The 22,025-nt window shown below is 34.1% G+C and overlaps 1 protein-coding gene across 6 annotated transcripts in view; it reads right to left on the minus strand.

The window, feature by feature from the left end:
- Positions 1-22,025, minus strand: part of LOC105478796 (glutamate ionotropic receptor kainate type subunit 2) — a 705,430-nt gene that overhangs the window by 206,610 nt on the left and 476,795 nt on the right. For all 6 annotated transcript variants that reach the window (XM_071096677.1, XM_071096679.1, XM_011736429.3 and 3 more), the window contains exon 10: positions 19,028-19,234. In XM_071096677.1, coding sequence (XP_070952778.1) covers positions 19,028-19,234 — 207 coding nt within the window. The remainder of the gene's footprint in view (positions 1-19,027; positions 19,235-22,025) is intronic.

A 22,025-nucleotide genomic window follows, 5' to 3' on the forward strand; every position in this document is an offset into this window, starting at 1 on the left:
ACGATGTTTCAACTTGTCGGTTAACCAAACACAGGTACTTAAAATAAGCCATAGGAATCTAGGGCCCTATTGAGTCAGCAGTGTCATTTTTAGGCTATGGGTTGGTGGATAAAATTTCCTCCAAAGGAATAGCTACCAAATTTCATGTAAAGCCAAAATGTCACTGCTGCCTCTCGGGCTGAGTTTTTGAGTTTCACTGTTTGAAATAGTGAGACCTCACTTTCCATTTGAAAGTGAACTTCTGTGGTCCAAGTTTATCCACTCCGAAGTAGGAGTATCAGGCCATAAAGGCACACAATTTCTGGAGTTCTGGGGCTTCTTATTTTTCTGCTTATACAGCTTCTTCCAGTTGCCCAACTCATGGGTTTGATGGGGTAAAAAAAAATGTAATGAGATCAATCAAATTTATAAGCAAGTAGAAATGATTTGAATTTTCAGATTATTGATCTAATTGTTGCTGTCCTTTAGGTTATGATCATGACTATGATGTGACTTTAGGACTAAGTGGCTGAGAGCTTCAAAAACCCAAGAAGCATAGAGTGCAGGATAATGGACGAGTGTTCTGTAAGGACACTGAATTCAAATAAAATTATGAAATTGGTTCTCTTAAAGTGAAAGGCTATGAGTCCATTGCCAGAATAAGCATTGCATATGTAATTGTGATCAGAAACTGAGTAGGTGATAATATAAGGAATGAAAGGAATGGCGTATCCAGAGAAATGAGCCTCAAAGAAGCATGTATTTTTTTCTGGGTTCTAGAGAAAGCATGAATTAAAACAGCAATGGGAAATAGGTTAAGCATTAGTGCTATTTAACTACATTCTACTTTGTCTTTCTTTGTGTACATGGAATATTGTACTCCTTTTTTACCTTTAAGTTGAGCACATTAATGTGATTTACCTTGGTCAAGGAACGTAAGCAGAAATTGTGTGCTTTCACTTCTGCAAAGAAACTTTTGAGAGACGGTATGCAGTTCACCATATTCTCTCATTTCGCTTTCCAGAAGTAAAAGCACACCACGTGGTAGTGGCTCCATCAGCCTGAGTCCTTGAGTGAGAAAATATGAAACAGAGCCTTCAGCTGACCTATGCTTTATAAGTAGTGTTAATGAGAAACAATCTCTGTAGGTATAAACTACTAAGATTTTTTAGTTTATAACAGTAAATAATCTAGTACATACTGCTTGATCTAGGTAGTCAAAAGAATCTGAACCACACTCTTAAAATAAGTGGAGTGTGAGAGACAGAGCAGCCAGCACAGGCAGAGCCACAGAATGAGCAGTTTGAATAGAAGAGCAGTGAACCAAGATAGCAAATAATGAAGAAAGATTAGGAATGAAGGGAGATTACTCATAATGGAGGACGGTGAGAATTCAGAGAAGATAACTAATGACTTGTAAGAGAAAGAGTGGTAAGTCAGAGCAAAGTCAACAGATCCCAATGTATTTTGTAAATAAAAATACAGAGAGAGTTAAATAGACCAGAGAGTCTCAAAATTGTTTAAAATATCTAACAGTAATAAATTTGTGAGGTATATTGTGTTTAGATTAACACAGAATCATTTTAATGTTTAAAACAAAACCCTACTGGGGATACAAAGAGCAATTTCTCTTGGCCTCCCATGTAATTGTCAGACATACCGATATTTTATGAGGGGATCAAGTACTAACCTTCTATTCTTCCTTCACTCTAATTTTATGTGTACTAGACTAAATAGAAAAAAAAAATGACATTTTGAAGGCTCCATCCCTAGATTCCAGTGAGAATGCAAACTTTTACTTATTTGTTTACTCCATTGATAATTTCCAAGGGAAATTGGGTAAGTGGTTGAGGAAGTGAGATGCCTGAGTTTATGTTTTCATTTATTTCAGAAATTTTGCTATTATTTCCATCAAGAAAAAAAAATACAAACGACAGCTAACATTTATTTAGTGCTTATAATATAATATATCTGGCACTATTCTAAGAACTTCATACATTTTAGGTCATTTAATCGTTACTATGAAGTGTGTGCTTTCATCAATGCCCTTTCTTAAGTGAGAGAAGTGAGGCTCAGAGAATGTAACCGAGTTGCCCAAGATCACACTACAAATAAAGACTGGGGGGAGATTTGAAAACCTGGCTGACTTCCAAGTCATTCTACAGTTAACAGTTACAAAGCCTTTTTAAAACCAAAATACATTTGATGGACTGATTATCTCTCCACATGGAATGAAAATGTATTAAGGAATAATGAATTGAAAAACAGAGTTCAACAAAAAAGCAAATAAAGATGTATCAAGTCCTTGCTAAGCTATCAAAGTTAATATTGACATTGAAACGTGAGCTTTTGTCCTTGACAAAATACTGAATCTTAGTCTATTCAAATACTTATTTTGTACTCGGATGTTTTTATTATTTTAAAACTATTTTTAACATACATGTACACACATATATGCCATCTTTGTATAGTTATTTGTTGATATCCAGGGGGAAATTGGTTTCAATGCCCCTGTTGGATACCAAAATTCATCAGTGCTCAAATCCTTTATATGAAGTATATAGTATTTGCATGTAATTTATGCACATTCTCCTGTATAGTTTAAATCATCTCTAGATTGCTTATAACAATGAAGTTAATGTGAATGCTATGTAAATAGTTGTTATACTGCATTGTTTAGGGAATGAAAAGCAAAAAATAGTCTGTACATGTTCAGTACAGACGCAACTATCCTTTCCTAGCCCCAATATTTTCAGTTCTCAGTTGGTTGAATCTGGAACCCAAGGATAAAGAGGGTCAGTTGGCCAACTGTATGTATTCATAAACATCTATATGCATATATACACATATACATATATACTCTGCCTATGTATGAAGTATAAAAACATAAATGTGTGTGTGTGTGTGTGTGTGTGTTTAGTTGTAACATTGAACCAGCTACTTTAGGAAAACTATGAAAATCGTTTGTTTCTTAAGTGGCTCATGATTTGTATAGAGAGAATACAAAAGCATATAAGAATGCTAGCATTATTATTTGTATGCATATTACATACTCTTTTTTAATTAACAAATTCAACTTCAACTGTTATGACAAACCATAACATAAAAAGTTTATGTATAAAGATGTATGGGAATGAGTCCATTTATAATAACATACCTAGAAGTAACATATTGTTGACTTAGTGTAGTGAAATAACCTAAAAACACTGGACACAAGATTCATCATAAATCAAAAAGTTCTTTACACAATGACTGATTGATTTGAGAACAGAAGGATGCTGGGTGTTTTGTTACTAAGGCTATTTCTGGCAGTCATCCAGGAATTACAACTGCACAACCTTACAAACAGCATAGAAATTGACTGTTTTAACAAAGGGTCTCACCACGGTAATGAGTAGTGCACATTAAATCTCACTGTGCATTGATATGCTCTCTTTGAACTTTGCCAAGCTTTCAACAATGGTGACAGGCCTCTGGCACTTTCAGAATAAGTGGACCCTGAATGGTGCTGCAGGGATGAGGTTTGTGTATGTGTGTGTATGTGTGTGTCTGTTTGCTTTTGTTTTCTAAGGAAACCATATTTTAATCATTTAGACTTGTTTTCATTTCTAATTAGATCTGGGTTCTTAAGAAAACTTGTGAAATATCAGAAAGGAGTCTATCATCACAATTATCATCTATAAAAAAGGATCTAGATTATTTTCTAGATTAATCTTTAAGGTTGCATATTTAGGTCCCAAGGTAAAAAAAGCTTCTGCAAACATTTTAAAGACATTATGAGGAGGAAAAATGTACAGGTTAGGTCATATGAAATGCCTAATACATCATTTTAGCCTACAAAAATGACAATTTCATGTTCCAAACTAAGTTTACTATTTTCATAATTAATAGACTCACCTAAACACGTTTTCTTCTTAAATTTTTTCTTCCTAAATACAGACTTCAGATTTTATGTGTAACTCAAATTAAGTTTTTATCTGTAATGCTGATCTCAAGATGAGAGATCTTTACACAAACACACACACACACACACAAATATATGTAATTCTAGAAGGAAACAGGACTCCACAGAAGACTATGATATAATAAATAAATAATAAATGGGAAGCAAGGCAAACAAATGTGTTAAGTATGTTCAATCTTAACATGAAAGAATCAGATTAGAACTAATATAATAGCAGATGTCAGCAGAATGGTTGATCAGTTTAAGCTTCCTAAGGTCCTTGTATTATTTGGAAGAAAGCTAAAATATTGGTTATCAATATCTTGTTAACTTTGCTGGTTAAAATTTCCATAAAAACCCCTAAATAATAAAGAGAAATGAAGCTTATAACTTCCAATTAATGGAGAAAAAACAACGAATCAAAAGAAAACTCATTCAATGTAAAAGAAGTAAAGAGAAAAACAAGAAGAAAGTAAATTTAGAAAATAGAAATAAAATTTTCATCAGAAATAAATAATTAATGCGTTACTGCTTTCTTAATTTAAGAAAAGTAGTTTTTTTTGTAAAAAAAAAAAAATAGCTTACTCAATTGTACTGTAACATCTTTGAGATAGTTCTATTTTGGCTGAGCAGATATATGATGGTCTACCTAGCAAAATGAAAGAAAAAAAATAGTATGTGCAGTTTTTATCTCTAAGAAAGGATGCTCTAAATCTAAAGACTAGCAATAGTACTTAAAGAAATACCCCCCAAAATACAGTACAAGAGATCTGTTACCCAGGTTTTGTCCTTGTTTTCTTGTCCTCTGATTTGTAAATTGACTTCTAATTGCACCTCTCAGCAAGGATTAAGAGGAATGGGAAGCCCTCATCCTTGTTATGCTCAGATTAAAAATTAATGTCCAATTTAAAAATCACTTGTGTTTAACTACTTCAATACCTCCTAAATAAATGCATGATAAGCACTGGGAACCTTTATAACCAAGGATCAGAAATAAGAATTCTTCACAATGGTATCACTATCATTTGCAACTCTGCTAAGCAGTGAACTCTGCTTTAAATATGTTCAATGTTTTCATCAGTTCATAAAGCTCGGCTCATAAATCAGCTTATTATCAACCTATCTTTTAAAATGCTGACTTTCAAAGATTTAAATGCTCATTGAAAACAAACATAAAAATACCTAATCTATTTAATATTTTGTAGAAAACATATAATGTATGTGAGGAATTATGGAGTAAGTAAATGATAATAGGAAATAAGATGAAGAAGATAAGATACCAGTACATGCTCTTCGGAGGGGATGGGAAGTGGGAATTATTGTTGAGTGCTCATTTGAACCTACAAAGATGTGAAAGAATAAAAGTGATGGTACTATGGTTTGACTATATCCCCACCCAAATCTCATCTTGAATTCTAGTTCCTATAATTCCCATGTGTCGTGAGTAGGACCCAGTGGGAGGTAATTTAATCACTGGGGTGGTTACCCTCATGCTATTCTCATGATAGTGAATGAGTGAGCTGATGGTTTTATAAGGGGCTTTTCCCCGCCTTACTCAGCACTTTTCCTTGCTGCTGTCATGTGAAGAATGACATGTTTGCTTCCCTCCACCCAGGATTGTAAGTTTCCTGAAGCCTCCTCAGCCATGTGGAACTGTGAGTCAATTAAACTTCTTTTCTTTATAAATCACCAGGTCTCAGGCAGTTCTTTATAGCACTGCGAAAATGGACTAATACAGTAAATGGTTACTGGGTAAATGTTGGCAACTTTTCAAGCTCAAACCATGAATAAGAAATTTGGTAGACATTAATTTTATATATTTGGGTGATTGCAATGTGAAGTATACAATTATTATGAAAACCACAATTCTCACACCAGTCAGAATGGCCATTGTTAAAAAGTCAAAAAAAAAATTACAGATATTGACAAGGCTGTGAAGAAAAGGGAACACTTATACACTGTTGGTGGGAATGCCAGTTAGTCCAGCTGCTATGGAGAGCATTTTAGAGATTTCTCAAAGAACTGAGTTGAGCTATCATTTGACTCATCAAATCCTTTGAATTTATGCCCAAAGGAAACTAAATTGTTCTACCAAAAAGATACATTCACCTGTATGCTCATCGCAGAGCTATTCACAATAGCAAAGATAAGGAAGCAACCCAGGTGCTCATCAACTGTGGACTGGGTAAAGAAAATGTGGTACATATACACCATGGAATACTATGTAGCCATAAAAAATGACAAAATCATGTCTTTTGCGGCAACAAGTGCACAGACAGAGGCCATTATTCTAAGCGAACTAACAGCAAAAAAAGAAAACCAAATATTAAACATTCTCACTTATAAGTGGGAGCTAAACATTGGGTACACGTGGAAATAAAGATGAGAATAATAGACACCTGGGACTACTAGAGTTGGGGGAAAGGGGGCAAATGTTGAAAAATTACCTATTGTGTGTGATACTCACTATCTGGGTTATGGGATCATCCACACTCCAAACCTAAGCATCACACAACATAGCGATCTAACAAATCTGCATATGTAACCCTGAATTTAAAATAAAAATTGGAAAAAGAAGACACTGCATGAAATACTTTTATAAATAAATAAATAGGATGAATGATCATGAAAGCATCAAAACGGATATGAAATTTTCAGCTAGAGTTTGGATTATGATTACTGCCCTGCAGTTTCAAAGAGTAAATACATGTAATACATTCTAGAAATAATCCATCCAAAAAGATTTTTTAAGATGTTTAAAAGATAAAGCATGTGTTGCCCAGGATTACTCATTCTTAACATGCTGATGCTAAAACCTTTACTTTTACATTGATGATGCTTTTATTATAGTGTGTACTGTATTTCCATCCTGCTCCTGCCCCACAGAAATGCTATTTTTTGATAGTGTGTATAGGTAATCAGATCTCATTTGAAGTACACCAATGTAATTGGTAAAAATTCTGATTTTTGTGTATGTTTATTTTGCAGGATTTAAAGATGAAACTTCTTTGTCCAAGTGCCTTTACCCTGTTTTTCAGAACACATGCTCTCAAAATATCTCATGTCATACATTGTCCAATATATCTGACAGTATCTGCTTAAGAAATACTTGAAAATGACTTTTCTACGTGTCTACATTTGAAATATCGTGTGTTTCAGATTGCCTTTATCTGTTATTCGATAGCTATGATGTATTTCTCTACTTCAAAATTCTGTTAATAAGTTTACCAACTTTACCTATTTCTTTTTTTCTGAAGGAAAGTGTGATAATATTATAGCTATGGTTTCAAGTAATCACACGTACAATGTCAAGTTAATTGCACTCCTTTAGTGTGGAAAGAAAAAATGGCTGGGTGGATAATTTATATCTACCCATTTATTTGATAGACATTTATTGACCATCTTGACTCTGTGTAAAGCCTTGTGGCAAGTGCTATGAAAGATACCAAGAAAATCAAATCATTCTTGCCTCAAACAAGACATTGACACCTACATAGAGGAGACAAAACATGCACATCAATAGAATATAATGCTTGAGCAAATCCATTTGTGGCATATTCCTGATTATAAGTAGTTTTATACATGGAATTGGACAAACTGGCCTGGGTGGAAAAACAGGATTCATGCATTTAACAAACACTCATTTTCTACTATGTATTAAGCATAATGCTAAATCCTAGAGATATAGTTACTGCCCTCCCACAGCTTATATTCTAACTAGAAAAGGACCTTAATGATATATGTATTGAAATGCACAAAGTAAAATTAGAATATTTTAAATCTAAATTTTGGTAAGAGCAACTTAGTCTACAGTCAACAAAGAGAGTTTAGTAGATTACAAGATATCAAAATCATTCATTTTCATGGAAGTGAAAATACAAGGACATAAAGGATAGTTTAATGCTGTTTAATGTTAAACTAAACATTGTCACATAAATTCATAATGGAATTTGTACTTGAATAAGTCCTGTATCTACTAGACTAGCCCAAATTGGGCCTGCTTAGTTGGTAACAAACTGTTGAGTTACCTTTTAGATATAATAAAAACAAAAACTGCAGGTCATGTAGCCTAGGCATGCACAATAGAAAAAGCTTTGATCTCTAACAACACCCAAGACCAATCAATCTTCCCCTCTATACCAATAAGACTGGGACATGACTGGAACCGGAATACTGAAACTCTTTCAGAAGCAAGGGGTCCCTAAATTGAGGAGACAGATTTGAATCCACTCCTGTCTCCTTGCTGACTACTTGCCTATTTGAAAAAAGACAAATAAAGCTCTTTCTTTCCTCAACAGCCGGTGTTTTTGTGCACATTGGACAGTGAGACTATTTGCTCTATAAAGCTCCCACAGACATTACTTCTGATTTTCAAGGATCAAAATTGGATAATGTTTAAAGAATACAAAAGACTTGATCAGATGAATATCATAATAAAACATGTAAAAAATAAACTCCAGTTCAGTGGCCATATCTTTTGCAAACTGAATTTCCTAGAAGAGCCACAAAACCTTAAAATGCAATTAGAAGTGGTCAGGAAATTATATGGATGAAGGCACACGATTTTGGCACAAAACAACAGTGGTTAATGTTAGTGTAATTACATATTAGCATACCAATACATTTTCAATAAATTCTTCTTAATTGAGAAAACTAGATCTATTTTCTCCTTAGGTGAAAAAAATGTAGAAACTTTCTTTATCTTAATTCTCCCTCCATAAATTGTCTGAATCTTATCAGTTCATTTTAAATTGAATCGGCTTTCAAAATATTTAAATAAACCTGACCGAGTACACCGTTTTGGCCATGTGTGGTGTTACATAAGACAACATCCCTCAGGTAGAATACATGCTGCAATTAAATGAACTGCAGCACTAAAAATAGTGTATTTGAAAAAGCATCTGTCATTTCTTTTTCATAATTCAAGCTTAAAGACTTCCCTGACCCTTTCCCTGTTTTTCCCTGCATGAATCCTGTTTTTCCACCCAGGCCAGTTTGTCCAATTCCATGTATAAAACTACTTATAATCAGGAATATGCCACAAATGGATTTGCCCAAGCATTATATTCTATTGATGTGCATGTTTTGTCTCCTCTATGTAGGTGTCAATGTCTTGTTTGAGGCAAGACAAAATTAGACATACCCCCTCACGCTTCCCAAAATACTTTCAGAATCTCTCTATTGTTGTACTATCTAAAGTATATAAAATTTATTTAATGATCATCGCACCTAGGATTTATATGTTTCTCAGTACCTAAAAATGTGAGTGGCACAACAATGCTAAATGAACAATACTGAATTATTTTTCCACATGGGAATATAATGAAGAATAACTTATTTTAGCATTTTTTTTCTGAAATTCCTATCGCTCAAATTTACTTTGCAAAGAAACTTTATGCAATTTAACGTGAAAGGAAAATCCAATCACACTGAACAAATTTCTATAGCATTAATAAATTTCATGCTATGATTTTCCTTTTTTTAACTTTTTAAAGTTTTGTTGGGCTTTTTTTTTTTCTTTCTGTTTAGATTTGCTCTATGCTCTACGGAAAATGTCATCTTTAAAAAAGCTACTTTTTTTATATCTGTTTTCAGTTACATTTATTCTGCTGTTATGGTACTAACAGAGGCAAATCAGTATTTATTATTTAATAACACACAGATGTTCCACATACCACAGATAAACAAATTTTTCAGCCCACTGCTTCAACAGTGTCATTGTAAATTTACTATTTAAATTACATACAAAATTTTTATTATTGACTTTCAATAATCCTAAGTTTTGGACATGCTCCCTCACAGAATTCCCTTACCCTTAATTTATATTTCTACTTTCATTTTTACATAACATTTTGTTTGAGCAATGAAATTTCCAATTTCATGCCTCTTCTACTCTAACCTGTTTTCCATTGTTTATTTAAGAAGATATTGAGGCTTTTTTTTTTCTTTTTAAGAAGCATTTCCTGACTACATTAAGGAAAAGTCTCAATGCTCTGTACTGCATAACAAATTAGTTGCTTCCTGTTTTTTAGGGGCAAAAGTATTAATAGGATGGATAGCAGTGTACAGAAGTTGCCATTTATAGGAGTCTCTATAATATCAATTTAGTAATTTACTTTCTCTCAATCTTCAAATTATGACTTTGTGCTTTGTTTTTTCTGGGAATATTTATGTCCAACTCATTTTTTACAGACATTTTAAGTATCTTAAGTTCAGAAGTTATATTTGAAGGAACTTAGTAGTGTACATTGGGGATATTTATTCAATAATTCATGATACAATTGCCAAATAAAATAATCTTTAGCTTTGGTTTTTGCTATAATTTTGCAATTAATAGCAAATTACCAGAAGATTGTTATTAGGGAAACAAGTTTTTTTAAGTATTCTGAGAATACATCACAGCAAAAATAATAATAATAATTAAATAATTTTTAAATTCAAAAATATATATAAATATTTCTAAACATAATATTAATTGTGGAACTGCATGAAGAGAGAAGACATTCTTTATTACATTAGCACTGAAAGAAAAATTAAACACTTAACATACTTTTTAAAATAAAAGATGGTCATTATATTTGAGAACTATTATTACTGCTGTGGTTACAGTGTCTTTCCCAGAATATACATTCAATAAATGGTTGTTGAGGCTCTATCTTGGTACAATTTCTAATGAATCATAACCTAGTATAGCATAAATCAGAAGTACACTGATCTGTGATAGCCCATGTTTCTGGGTTAAATTTCAAAATATCCCCATTGCTGAGCCAGTTTGTTTATATCTTCGGCAGCTCACTGTTTAAATTCTCGTTAAGAAAAACGTTTCAAAATAACTATATTAGCCCTTTTAAAAAATGTCACATACTTTTCATAATTCCCAATATCTCTATCATCTCAGATGATATTCACAGAATGTCTCTTTAAAAGTAAAAATTACTTGCTTTTCAAGTTTCTTTATTACAAAGAAGAGAAAATTACTGGCATACATGTTGTAGCAGAATTTGGTGTGTTGCGGGGGTACTGCTTCATAAACGGGCTGAAAGGAATTCAGGCTTTCACTTAGGTTGAGGTCCAATCAGTATGGACTTAATAAACAAACTACAACTAGATGAAAGAACTAAATTTGAGAAATAAAAACATTAAGAATATTAAAAAATAGGAAAATATCTTTTTGAGCTTCAGTTAAAAAAGAATTTTTCCAACAAATCACAAACATCACAAGCCATTTAAAAAATGACTAAATGTGACAAACTAAAACTTTAAAATTTCCATATGTAAACACACATACATTCACACACATGGACACACACACACACACAATGAAATTAAGAGATAAAGTCTTGGCTGGGGGAAATATTTGCATTATAGGCACTCAGAAAATATAATAAATTACTATGCATGAATAAGAAGGAACGAAGTCAATGGGGAATTCAAAGACGGGGAAATTAAAAAGCCTATTTAAATATGGAGAAAAAGAATGGCTAATTATGAGTATCTGAAAATTAAAGCAGTTTGATTCTGTTTCTCACCATACTATTTGACCAAATTCAAATAGTCAAATACTCTAATAGTCTAGTCTCAAAGTCTAATCTCAAGTACTAATGATTTTGCAGAGGAATAGAAATTCTTATAAACTATGGGTAGACATGTAAATTAGTAAAAATATTTTGGAGAAAAATCTTTTTAATATCTAATGAAATTTGTTTTTCAGATGCGGTCCCTAACAAAATTGGGGAAAAAAACACATGAACTCTGATCAAAAATTCCTTGTTAATATATTTCATATATTTATGGGGTACATGAGATTTTGCTACAGGCATGCAATGTGAAATAAGCATATATCATGGAAAAGCTTTTGCGTAGGTGCTATGGAAGATAAGATGTGCATCTTCAATTATAGCATTTTGAATGTTTATCAGTAGAAGACTAAAAAAAATGATATAATCCTGTTACATAGTACTATTGAACGATTTATACAAAATGCGCCAGGAGAACACCAAACTTAAGATAATGGCTACACCTGGAGAGGGATGAGGAAAATGTAGTTTTATATTTTATGATTGATGTGGAAAATACTAAATTGAGAAAAACTACGGTGAGGAAGGCACTTCAACATTATTTGTAATATTTTATAACTTTTACAATAAAGAGACACTTGAAGCAAAGTTAATAAATAGGTTAATTTTGGGTCATAGGAAATTACAAATTTGTACTTCTGATTTTAGCTATTTTTGCCAACATTTAAAAAATAACAATAATAATAGTATTTCTACTCCCCAACAGTCTTCATTTGTTGTTGGTGGTTGTGATTTTTTTTAAATTTGTATTTCTTTTTTTTTTTTTTTTTGAGATGGGTCTCACTGTGTTGCCCAGGCTGGAGTTCAGTGGCATGATCTCAGCTCACCGCACCCTCCGCCTCCCAGGTTCAAGTGATTCCTGTGCCTCAGTCTTCCAAGTAGCTGGGATTACAATCGTGCAACACCACGCCTGACTAACTTTTTTGTGTTTTTAGTAGAGACGGGGTTTCACCATGTTGGCCAGGCTGGTCTCGAACTCCTAACCTCAGGTGATCTGCTCACCTTGACTACACAAAGTGCTGGGATTACAGGCGTGAATCACCGTGACTAGCTTTTGTGTTTATTTTCACAGGAAGTACCAGAGTGCCTCAACTAGGATGCAAAATTAAACAATGTACTGTCAAAATTCAAAGCTATGGCTGTGCAAGTCAATTCCCATTTAGAATAAACTGCTTTTTGATTTAGTGTTTCCATTTTTGTGATAATACCTGGAGCCTTTTTAAGTTCCCTGAAAAACAAATATTTGATTTCCTTCCTCACATATAATAAAAGAGCAATCAGGAGGCAAAAGCAAAGTGTAGTGAGGTCCTCCAAGGTTCATTTATGAATCATAAAAGGCTTGATAATATTAAAAACCAATTGCAATGCCAAGGCAGCATGCTGGGAAGCATTCAGACAGCTGGAAATCCATGGCATCATGGGTCTTTTTAAAAATAATGTAAAATACCGAATTAGATTCCAGCAGACCTCTCATTTTACTGAGTTGTTTTCTAAGCTGAAACAGACTTTCTTTTTCATTCTGTTAAGAAAACCTGTCAAATGATCAAGTTTTGTTTACTTCTAAAATTTCAACATTTGAAGCTACAAAAATGACCCTACTTTAAAAAATAAGCATTTATTGCTCAATGCCCTCTTTTACCTACATCAAATGGTTAATTATATTAAAACACAAATCTCTTTAAAGACAAAGAAGTTGTAAAGATGTTTGGCACTTATAAAAGAGCTAAACTTTAAATGTTACTATTTAGATAATTTCTCATAGTCTACACAATTCTAATGGGTAAAGGAATGACTAATGTGGCTTTAGAAATCTGTTTTTAAATGCCCCTTTTCTCTAATAGCATTATAGCACACATTTAGTCAATTATTTGTTTTAAATATAATCATGGTTCAACAGTAATCCTGTAAACTAGCTCATGGGGTTGAATAGACAAAATATAGCAACATTCAAAAACATTGACACCCTTTTGGATACATTAACCATAATAATAATTTTAATAGTAATAATAATAACTACTTTTCTTGAGTATTTCCTATTTGCCACTCAGTACATTAAGGCCTGTGCAATGTATTCATGTCCCAAATTAGAGTTTACTTCTCAAATCTGATTTGAAAACCCATTAAGTAGTTCAGTCTTAGAACTGTTTCTATGCTGTTTCTTTAGTTGCAACCCAGGTTAGGTAGCAGTTTTTTAACTAAAGGTCAGGTTTTAAAAAGGAAAAATTTGTATTTATAGGCATGAGATTATCCACCAATGGCAGGAGCTTTTCATACACTGAGGCATGAGGGGCCTAATATCTACAGAGGGATCTGCATCACTGTCCTGCAGCATTTAAATTTTTCCTGCTTCCTGTCTTTACGGTTTTCCTTCTGCTGTGTCTCCTCCAAATACACCCAATCTCTGCCGTCTGACTGATGTACTTAACTAAGTTAAAGAAGGCTATAGTCCTTCTCTATTCTCTGATATTAACGTTTAATCCACATCGTCATTCAATGAAGCATCATTATTCCCATTGTATAAATGATAGAAGTCACTCAAGACAGAGTAAGAAACTTTCCTCAAGCTACAGCGGAGAGTAAGAGAGAGAAAAAAGTTAGAGAGAGGGTGCCCACATTTGCACAGTTAAGAAGTAACTGTAGATCTGTTGAGTATGAGCACACAGTATTCCCACACACGTTTTATCAGTCTTATGACAGTAGGTCAGAGAATTACCAGCAGAACACTGGCTTAAGGATATTCTGAAATTTTGCCTCCAGCTGGGATTAGTCTGTGTGAAAGATGAAAGGATAAAGAATTTCAAGTAATAAGGAATATCTATGATTAAGTACCAGAAGTAGTAGTTCTACAGGTGTCAAAGAAAGTAGGCTTTTTAGAAGAATAAAATGGCACACAAAGCCTTTTGGAGTAGAGCCCCAACAGAGAACCCTGGGGATGGACATTAAACAGTCGACAAGAGGAAAGAGCTGAGGACTGCACAAATCATCAGGTGTCAGGGGACAAAGAAAAAGAAATTAAAGGCCAACATGAGTACCTGAAATTATATACTGTAATCTTTCAGTATCTCTGTAATGATTTCAGTGAGAAAGGTTTGAGATAACATTGCTGATTAAATGAAAATCTGACTGTAATGTATATATGCATTCCTGGAGATGATATTAAAGGCAGGAAGTATATAATAGAGACATAATAAAATGGCAAACGTGTGAGCTACTTGGGGGGGTGAAAAACTAAAGGTGGGGACAAATATGAGATTTATTTGCAACCTGCCCCTACAGATACTTTGTGCATTACTCTATTAGCTTATGCATGGATGTCTACAAGCATAAATATTCTCTGAGGTTTTCCAATGCTAAGGCAAACATCACCAGAGATTTGAAAGTAATTTTACTGACCTTGTCACTTTAAGCACTCCCATAATAACATGTTGTGGTAGCTTATTGCAGCTTAGGTGTTTTCCCTTATGCTAATGAATAATTCTAGTTGGCTTTATGAATAAGATGCTTATCACAGTTGTCTCATGAGCCCACAAATGAGTTATTAGCTATAAAAAAAATAAAACACAACCCAAAGCTACAAGTAAAATGTATACCCAACTTAATAAAATGGTTGCATTAGTAAGCTTCTGTGTAGTCATCTCTACTATGGCAGGCTCAATAGCTAAGCTTCCTTTTAAGAATGAAAAATGTGATAAAATATTTTATAAAATAGAATAAAAAAGGTTATGATGCTTTAATTTCAAGAAGAAGATATGACCCTGTTTTCTTGGCCCTTGAACAGAAACTTTCACTGGGGCTTTTGGAAGGCAATCTAACAATAAAAGCATTTGGAATATACGTGGCCATATTCTCTAAAGACCGTGGTGCTTGAGTTTCATGTTTGTTGTGGAACATTGTGAAATATTTGTGTCATTCTTTCAATAAATATTGTTGAATGCTGAACGTTTTCTGCACCATTATTATTTATGTCTCCTAGTTATTTTCAGTATATTTGAAGCAGATAAATTATACCAAATATACAGTACAATACAGAAGATCATGAATGCAGCGAACGGATTTGATAAAATAACATCCTAATTTAGATTCCAATCAGTTTGATAACTTTCAAAAGTTATCAACTTTTTATAGCTAACCAAAAAATTTCAAGTCATCAATCATCATAAAAACTCAAAAGATGATCAGCCCCATGGAAAATATGTTAGGACTGAGAGAGTAGATTATTAGTATATAAAGGAAAAGCAAAATAGATTGCTTGCTTCCGTATTTTCTCTGTAGTAGGACATATATTATTAACATTTTAAAATGTACCAAAGTTTCCACAAAATTAATTTTTTCAAGTGTATTTGAAGCCAGGCACAGTGGCTCATGTCTATAATCCCAGTTACTACAGAGGCTAAGGCAGGCGGATCCCTGGAGTCCAGAAGTTTGAGACTAGCATGAGCAACATAGCAAGATCACATATCTAAAATAATAACAATAACAATAATACATAATTAGCTAGGGATGTTAGCATGTCTACCCACAAGGCTGAGACAGGAGGACTGCTTGAGCCAAGGGCTTCAGGGCCGCAGTGAACTATGATTATGCCACTGGACTCTAGCCTGGGTGACAGAAAGATCCTCTTAAAAAAATTAATAATAAGGAGAATAAAATGTATTTGAGAAATGCTGGATTAAGATCCTCAAAGATCTAAGAAAGAAAATAAATCCTTCACTGTCAGAGTATTTTAAGTTAAAAACTCTTGGGGATCAATAATCACTAGAAGAGACTTTTCTCCTATCTACAAAAAGAATTTACCCGCCTAGGAGAACAAGTATTCTTGTTTCCCTCTCTGTAATCTCATTATCCATTACAGGAAAGAAAACAAAAAATCTAACCACATCTGAACAGACCCTTTTTCAAGATAATCATTGTCTTCAAGCATCATTTAAGTTCTAGAACACAAAAAATGTTTACAACTTAATTTCTGTTCTGTAGTAATCATTTGTTGCTCCTCCATAGAATTCATTTTCTTTGCCTTCTCATAAACTATTTTACCAGGATGCAAGCCCCCATGCTCGTTGTAACCTCAAGATGATAATACGAGCTTCTGTACTTCTTTGGGAAGTTGAGTTTTCATTCTGAAGGGTCTTGTATATACAAGTATATACAATATAAATTCGTATGTACTTTCTCTTATTAATTAACCTCATATCAGTGATTTTCAGCAAAACTATAGCGGGTCAAGAGCTTTGTCCCCTATATGTGTAATTCAAATTTGACAAAATATCAAACTGTTAAGTATAAGAAGTTCCAAAAATGTTTTGATTTTATCTATAATGAGTACTTTGACTTTTTTTAAATATTAAGAGTAATTTTCAAAAAAATAAGGATGTCCCTGCTTCATTGGTACCCTAAATATTATTTGTTGTTTTTCTTTATCTTGCCTATTGCTGATCTAACAGTGAATTTGACTCTCTCCTAATGCTTCTCTATGTTTAATTAATCCTAATATAAAACTGCCATTCACAACATATAGGTCATTTAGGTAGGAAAGGACTGGTGTATTTGTGACAGCAAAGGATCCAATTAATAAACTTCACTACCAAAGCCTAATATTGATCTCATTGACTATGATTAAATTCAAATTTAATCATAATAGTGCTATAGTCCCTACAGCTTTCTCATTGTAATACTGTCTAAATGTTTTATGTTTTAGCCCTCAACACAAACACTCATAAATACTATAGTAGAAGACAGAACAAGTAAGAAGACACTAAGTTTGGGCTTATCAGTTACATCTCTATTTATTGATTATGTACTATATGTCAGACACTGTTAGAAAATTCCCATATATCATTCCTAATTATTAAAATGATATAAATTATCTTTATCTTATGTTTCAGAAAGTTAAGTTTCAAAGTGTTTAAGAAGGTGTTCTCAATGCATGCAACTGCACAGCTGAAGACTTAGGATTTGAACTCACCTTTGCCCTACCAAGTGCTCACTAGCACACTATTTTATAGAGCTCTACTGAGTATGGGAGAGTGGAGAAGGGGGGATGATGTTTTCAGGGAAAAGGTCTTTTTTCAAGGACTAACAATACCTAATGCCTCAGAAAATCACTTTCTCCTAATATCTGAGAAATAAAAATAAATCCAAAGCCCCTCAAACAACTGAATGGACCTCTTCCCGGCCAAGGGAACCCCAGAGTAACCTTGAAAACGGAGTTCTCAACCATGACAGGATAGAAAAGGCAGACACGCCTCATTATACACCAACCTCCTCACTAACTGCCTTTAGACTTTCTTCCCTAAAGAAGACAGTCCTTTCAGAAGACTTCACCACTGAAAACAGAAAACGGCCCTTTCAAAAGACTTCAACAGTGATATCAACCAACCTTGATGCTGCCCTTTCTTTTTTTTGCCTGTTAGACCATGACCATTAAATGGTTCTAGCCATCTTTAGAGAATGCTTAGTAAGGATTTTCATGTCCTGTGCTTCACTTTCTGATGCCATAGCACTGAAAACTCCACCCTCAGACCACGCTAATGCCACCATTATTGTACATGGGATCCATGGAGAGGCATGTTCATGCTCATGCACAAGTTTCTCCTTTCATAAATATTCATGACTTCTCCTATTGGGAAAAATATATATATAATTCAGCCGCCCTGCTTAGCGTAAATTCCTGTTCCTTTTGCCCCTCCATTGAAGTGTCTGCTTTTGACTTCCAACCAGAGACTATGCTTCCCAACCTGTCTGAATGGCCACCCTGCATACTGCAACCCTTTGTAAGAAATAAACTCTCCTTTTCTAAATTTATGAATTATACTTTTTAAAGTTAAGATATCCATCTGAAGTTGCAGCTTCATATTGTACCACTGAGAACCATCTTGGTTAGATCATAATGAATTTGAAAGATCATACCAAACCCTGTATGTTTAAGGTCCCCTTAAGGAGGGATGGAAATAAGAAGGTGACAAACATGTTATTTCTAAAATAACAAACACTTGCAATTGCAAGAGCTAATTAAAAATACTAAATACTAATTAAATACTAAATTCTAATTACAAATAAAAGGTCTGATTCTTCCAACTGAAAATAAGGAAAGAAACACCCCTCCTCACCCCCTGTTCTTAGAATACTTACTTTAAAAATTCATAGTTATAGGTCCTTTCTCCCTCTCTCTTTGAAATGTATGTAACTCCTTTAAAAGCTAATTACCTCGTGCCAATGTTATGGCCCAGGAAAGCGTTTCTCAAGGACCTGGGAAGTATCTCTTTGAAATGTAATAATCAAGAGAGATAATGTTCCATCTCTCAGTTTCTGTGGAAAATGTAATCTGTTTACCTACACAGGGCTATATATCCCTCTTAGATTCTTTTATATTTAGTGACAAATACTATCTAGCTTAAATAAAATTATTGAAGGAAATACATACTTGAAATACATCACTGCTCTTTGTAGTTACTACTCACACACATCAAGAAAAAAGAGTAAACCTTGTAGCCATATAACAAACTAATAAATAATGAGGGAAGGGACTTACATGATCAATTAGTTCACGAACCATTCCATTCCATTGTCCATTGGCATCATCCTGGGCTCCATATTTCCCATCTTCCACAAGTCTAATTTCATATGTAAAGCCAAGGATTGTAGATAACTCTCTGAGGAGATCAATGCAATAGCCTTCAAATCGATCATTACCATAGAGAGGTTTGTCAGACTTCTTAAAAAGGACATAGGGTTCTTCCTGAAAACATTGAACAAGAAGAAAAAAGGTAACAGTTATTCATGAAACTAATCATCAGAATTACAGCTTTTCTTAGAAGACAAAAAATTTCTCATTTATTTAGGACAAAGTCAACTTTATTTTCTTCTAATTAAAATTAATGAAGTCTAGAATATTAAAAGAAAATTCAAGTTTTGTAGGAAATAGTAGTGCTTTACAAAAAAAAAACTTAACTATTATAATCTCACCACAACTATATAATAAAAATACATTATATCTTATATCTTATGCCATAAATCTTATACATAATGAATAACATGTGACATGTAATATATGCTATATAATACATGATATCCAACATCTAATTTCACCATGATAATACCCCAATTTGAATTATATCATTTAATCAATATCTGGTATGCTGTTTCCATGGGATCTATGGATAAAATGAATGAAAAAAATTGTTGACTAATTGCCTACTATGTGCAAAGAATTGGAGTGGGGACTTTTTATATATATAATCACATTTTGTCCCAACAACCATGAAAATTACAACTACTATATTTAATTATAATTTAAAAATAGTAATGTACTTTAAAATATAGATGAAGAAGGCCAGGCACGGTGACTTGCACTTGCAATCCCACCACTTTGGGAGGCCAAGGCAGGAGGATCACGAAGTCAGGAGATTGAGACCAACCTGGCTAACACGGTGAAACCCCGTCTCTACTAAAAAGTACAAAAAAAATTAGCCAGGCGTGGTGGCAGGCACCTGTAGCCCCAGCTACTTGAGAGGCTGAGGCAGGAGAGTGGCGTGAGCCTGGGAAGCGGAGCTTGCAGTGAGCCAAGACTGCGCCACTGCACTCCAGCCTGGACAAAAGAGGGAGACTCCATCTCAAAAAAAAAAAAAATGTATATATATATATATATATATATATATATAGAGAGAGAGAGAGAGAGAGAGAGAGAGAGAGAGAGAAAGAAAGAAAGTGATCTTTATCAAGTGTTTATGCATTCATTCAACATCATTTTATGGAGCACCTATTGTGAGCTAGCCCTCCTCTATATAAATAGAAATCCTTGAGCCATGAAGTTCATGATAAAGAGAAGAAAACAGTTAACAAATGCCTAAACAAATACAACACATATTATCAGATCCTCCTAAGTGGTATAAAAATATAAAATAGGTCAATAGAAAAGAAAACAACTGCAAGGTACTTGGTAAAATAAGACAAGACAAAATTAAGTAATTTCCTGAAAGCCTTTCCAGGGAAGGTAAGAGATGAAGTATAATCCAACAGGTGAGAAAGAGTCTAGACACTTGAAACTCTGAAAACAGAGTATTTCAGGCCAAGGACATAGCAAGGTAAAAAGCCCTGAGATCAACATAATACTGGAGCGTTTCAGGAAAAGGATAATTGGCAACAGTGTGACAGAAGTCACATCCAGTAAGTGAGTTAGTTGGCTGAACAAGATGAGAATAAAAAAGGGGTGCGGAGTCAATATTTGTGAGGCTCTGCAAATTAGGCCCTGGAAGAAATGTGTATGTTTAACTAAGTGCAAAAAGATTCCATGCATTAGCACATTTTATTGAAGGCACTTTCACATGGTATGGCAGACTATGCTGCTATGAATAAACCAAGGTGCAACAATTGGTTCTGCTATTCAATATTTGCTCATGGGCAAAGTCTCTGCTATCTTACAGGAAGCTATTACAGAGTGAGAAAGCTTAGCAAATTCCCATGCCAGTCCACCTAGGAATGTCCTCACCCTCTTCCCCAACCCCTGGAGAACAACAGTCATCCCATGAGAGCTATCCTAAAGGAGTTTTAGACATGACAGCCATGTGTCAGCTTGCCCACACTCATCTAAGAAATAATCAAGATTAGTTTCATCTTCTTCCCATCTCTGTGGACTTACCTTATCTCTATACTGTTGTATGTACCCTGCAGCCTCACCTCCTGTTATTCTGACCCTTCTAAATGCTGCCACTGTGTGTTAAAGAAGTCCTGATCAGAGATTAGCATATTCCATATCTTCACCTACTTTTTAGAATGACCATTTTATCTCCCTACTCTGCTGGACTGTACCCTGAAGACATTGCTTGGTTTTCAGCTCTCTTTCCTACAGACTATTTTCAATTACCTCCACATCCCTTGGAGACAGAGGCACATTTGGTGTTTTCCCTGCCCCTCATTGCTGTTCCCACACCATTTGTTCCCCTGCCTTGTGCAATAACTTCTGCTCCTCTGAGACTCATGCCACCCGCTAGACCAGGCTCTCTCTCTACAATTGCTGTCATTCAATGAAAGCTGGTTCAAAAGTTTTATTAAGTAGGAAGAGAAGCCTTTACTCTTCAAATATTTGGCTAATGAATGATAATTCTTTTTTCTAATTTTTATTATTCTCAGTATATTCAAAATCCACCTACATGAAGTATCCAACACGGCTGATCTCTTAATTCTTTTATTTCCTCATTACCAAATTATTTCTCTCATTGAAATCTAGTCTCTCTTCCACATGGTCACAACTGCACCCTGCATTTGTCAGAAAATTAGGATTTCTCACAGCCCACTCATCCAATTCATTGTTTAATCACACCCACGCCTATGCTCTTCAATCACACAAAGACCCCCAATTCAGTGAACTCACATTTCCCTCCTATTTATCAGTCCCCTCCTGACTTACTTCGTTATTTGGCCCCACATTCCATGGTCCATTATTATAATTTCTCAGTTAAATGTTGATGTTCCTAAAATTAGTTATGAGCCCATCCTTTTTTCTTAAAATTTTATCCCTATATTTTTCTGAT

The sequence above is a fragment of the Macaca nemestrina genome, chromosome 5, assembly GCF_043159975.1.
Source record: "Macaca nemestrina isolate mMacNem1 chromosome 5, mMacNem.hap1, whole genome shotgun sequence".
Classification (NCBI taxonomy): domain Eukaryota; kingdom Metazoa; phylum Chordata; class Mammalia; order Primates; family Cercopithecidae; genus Macaca; species Macaca nemestrina.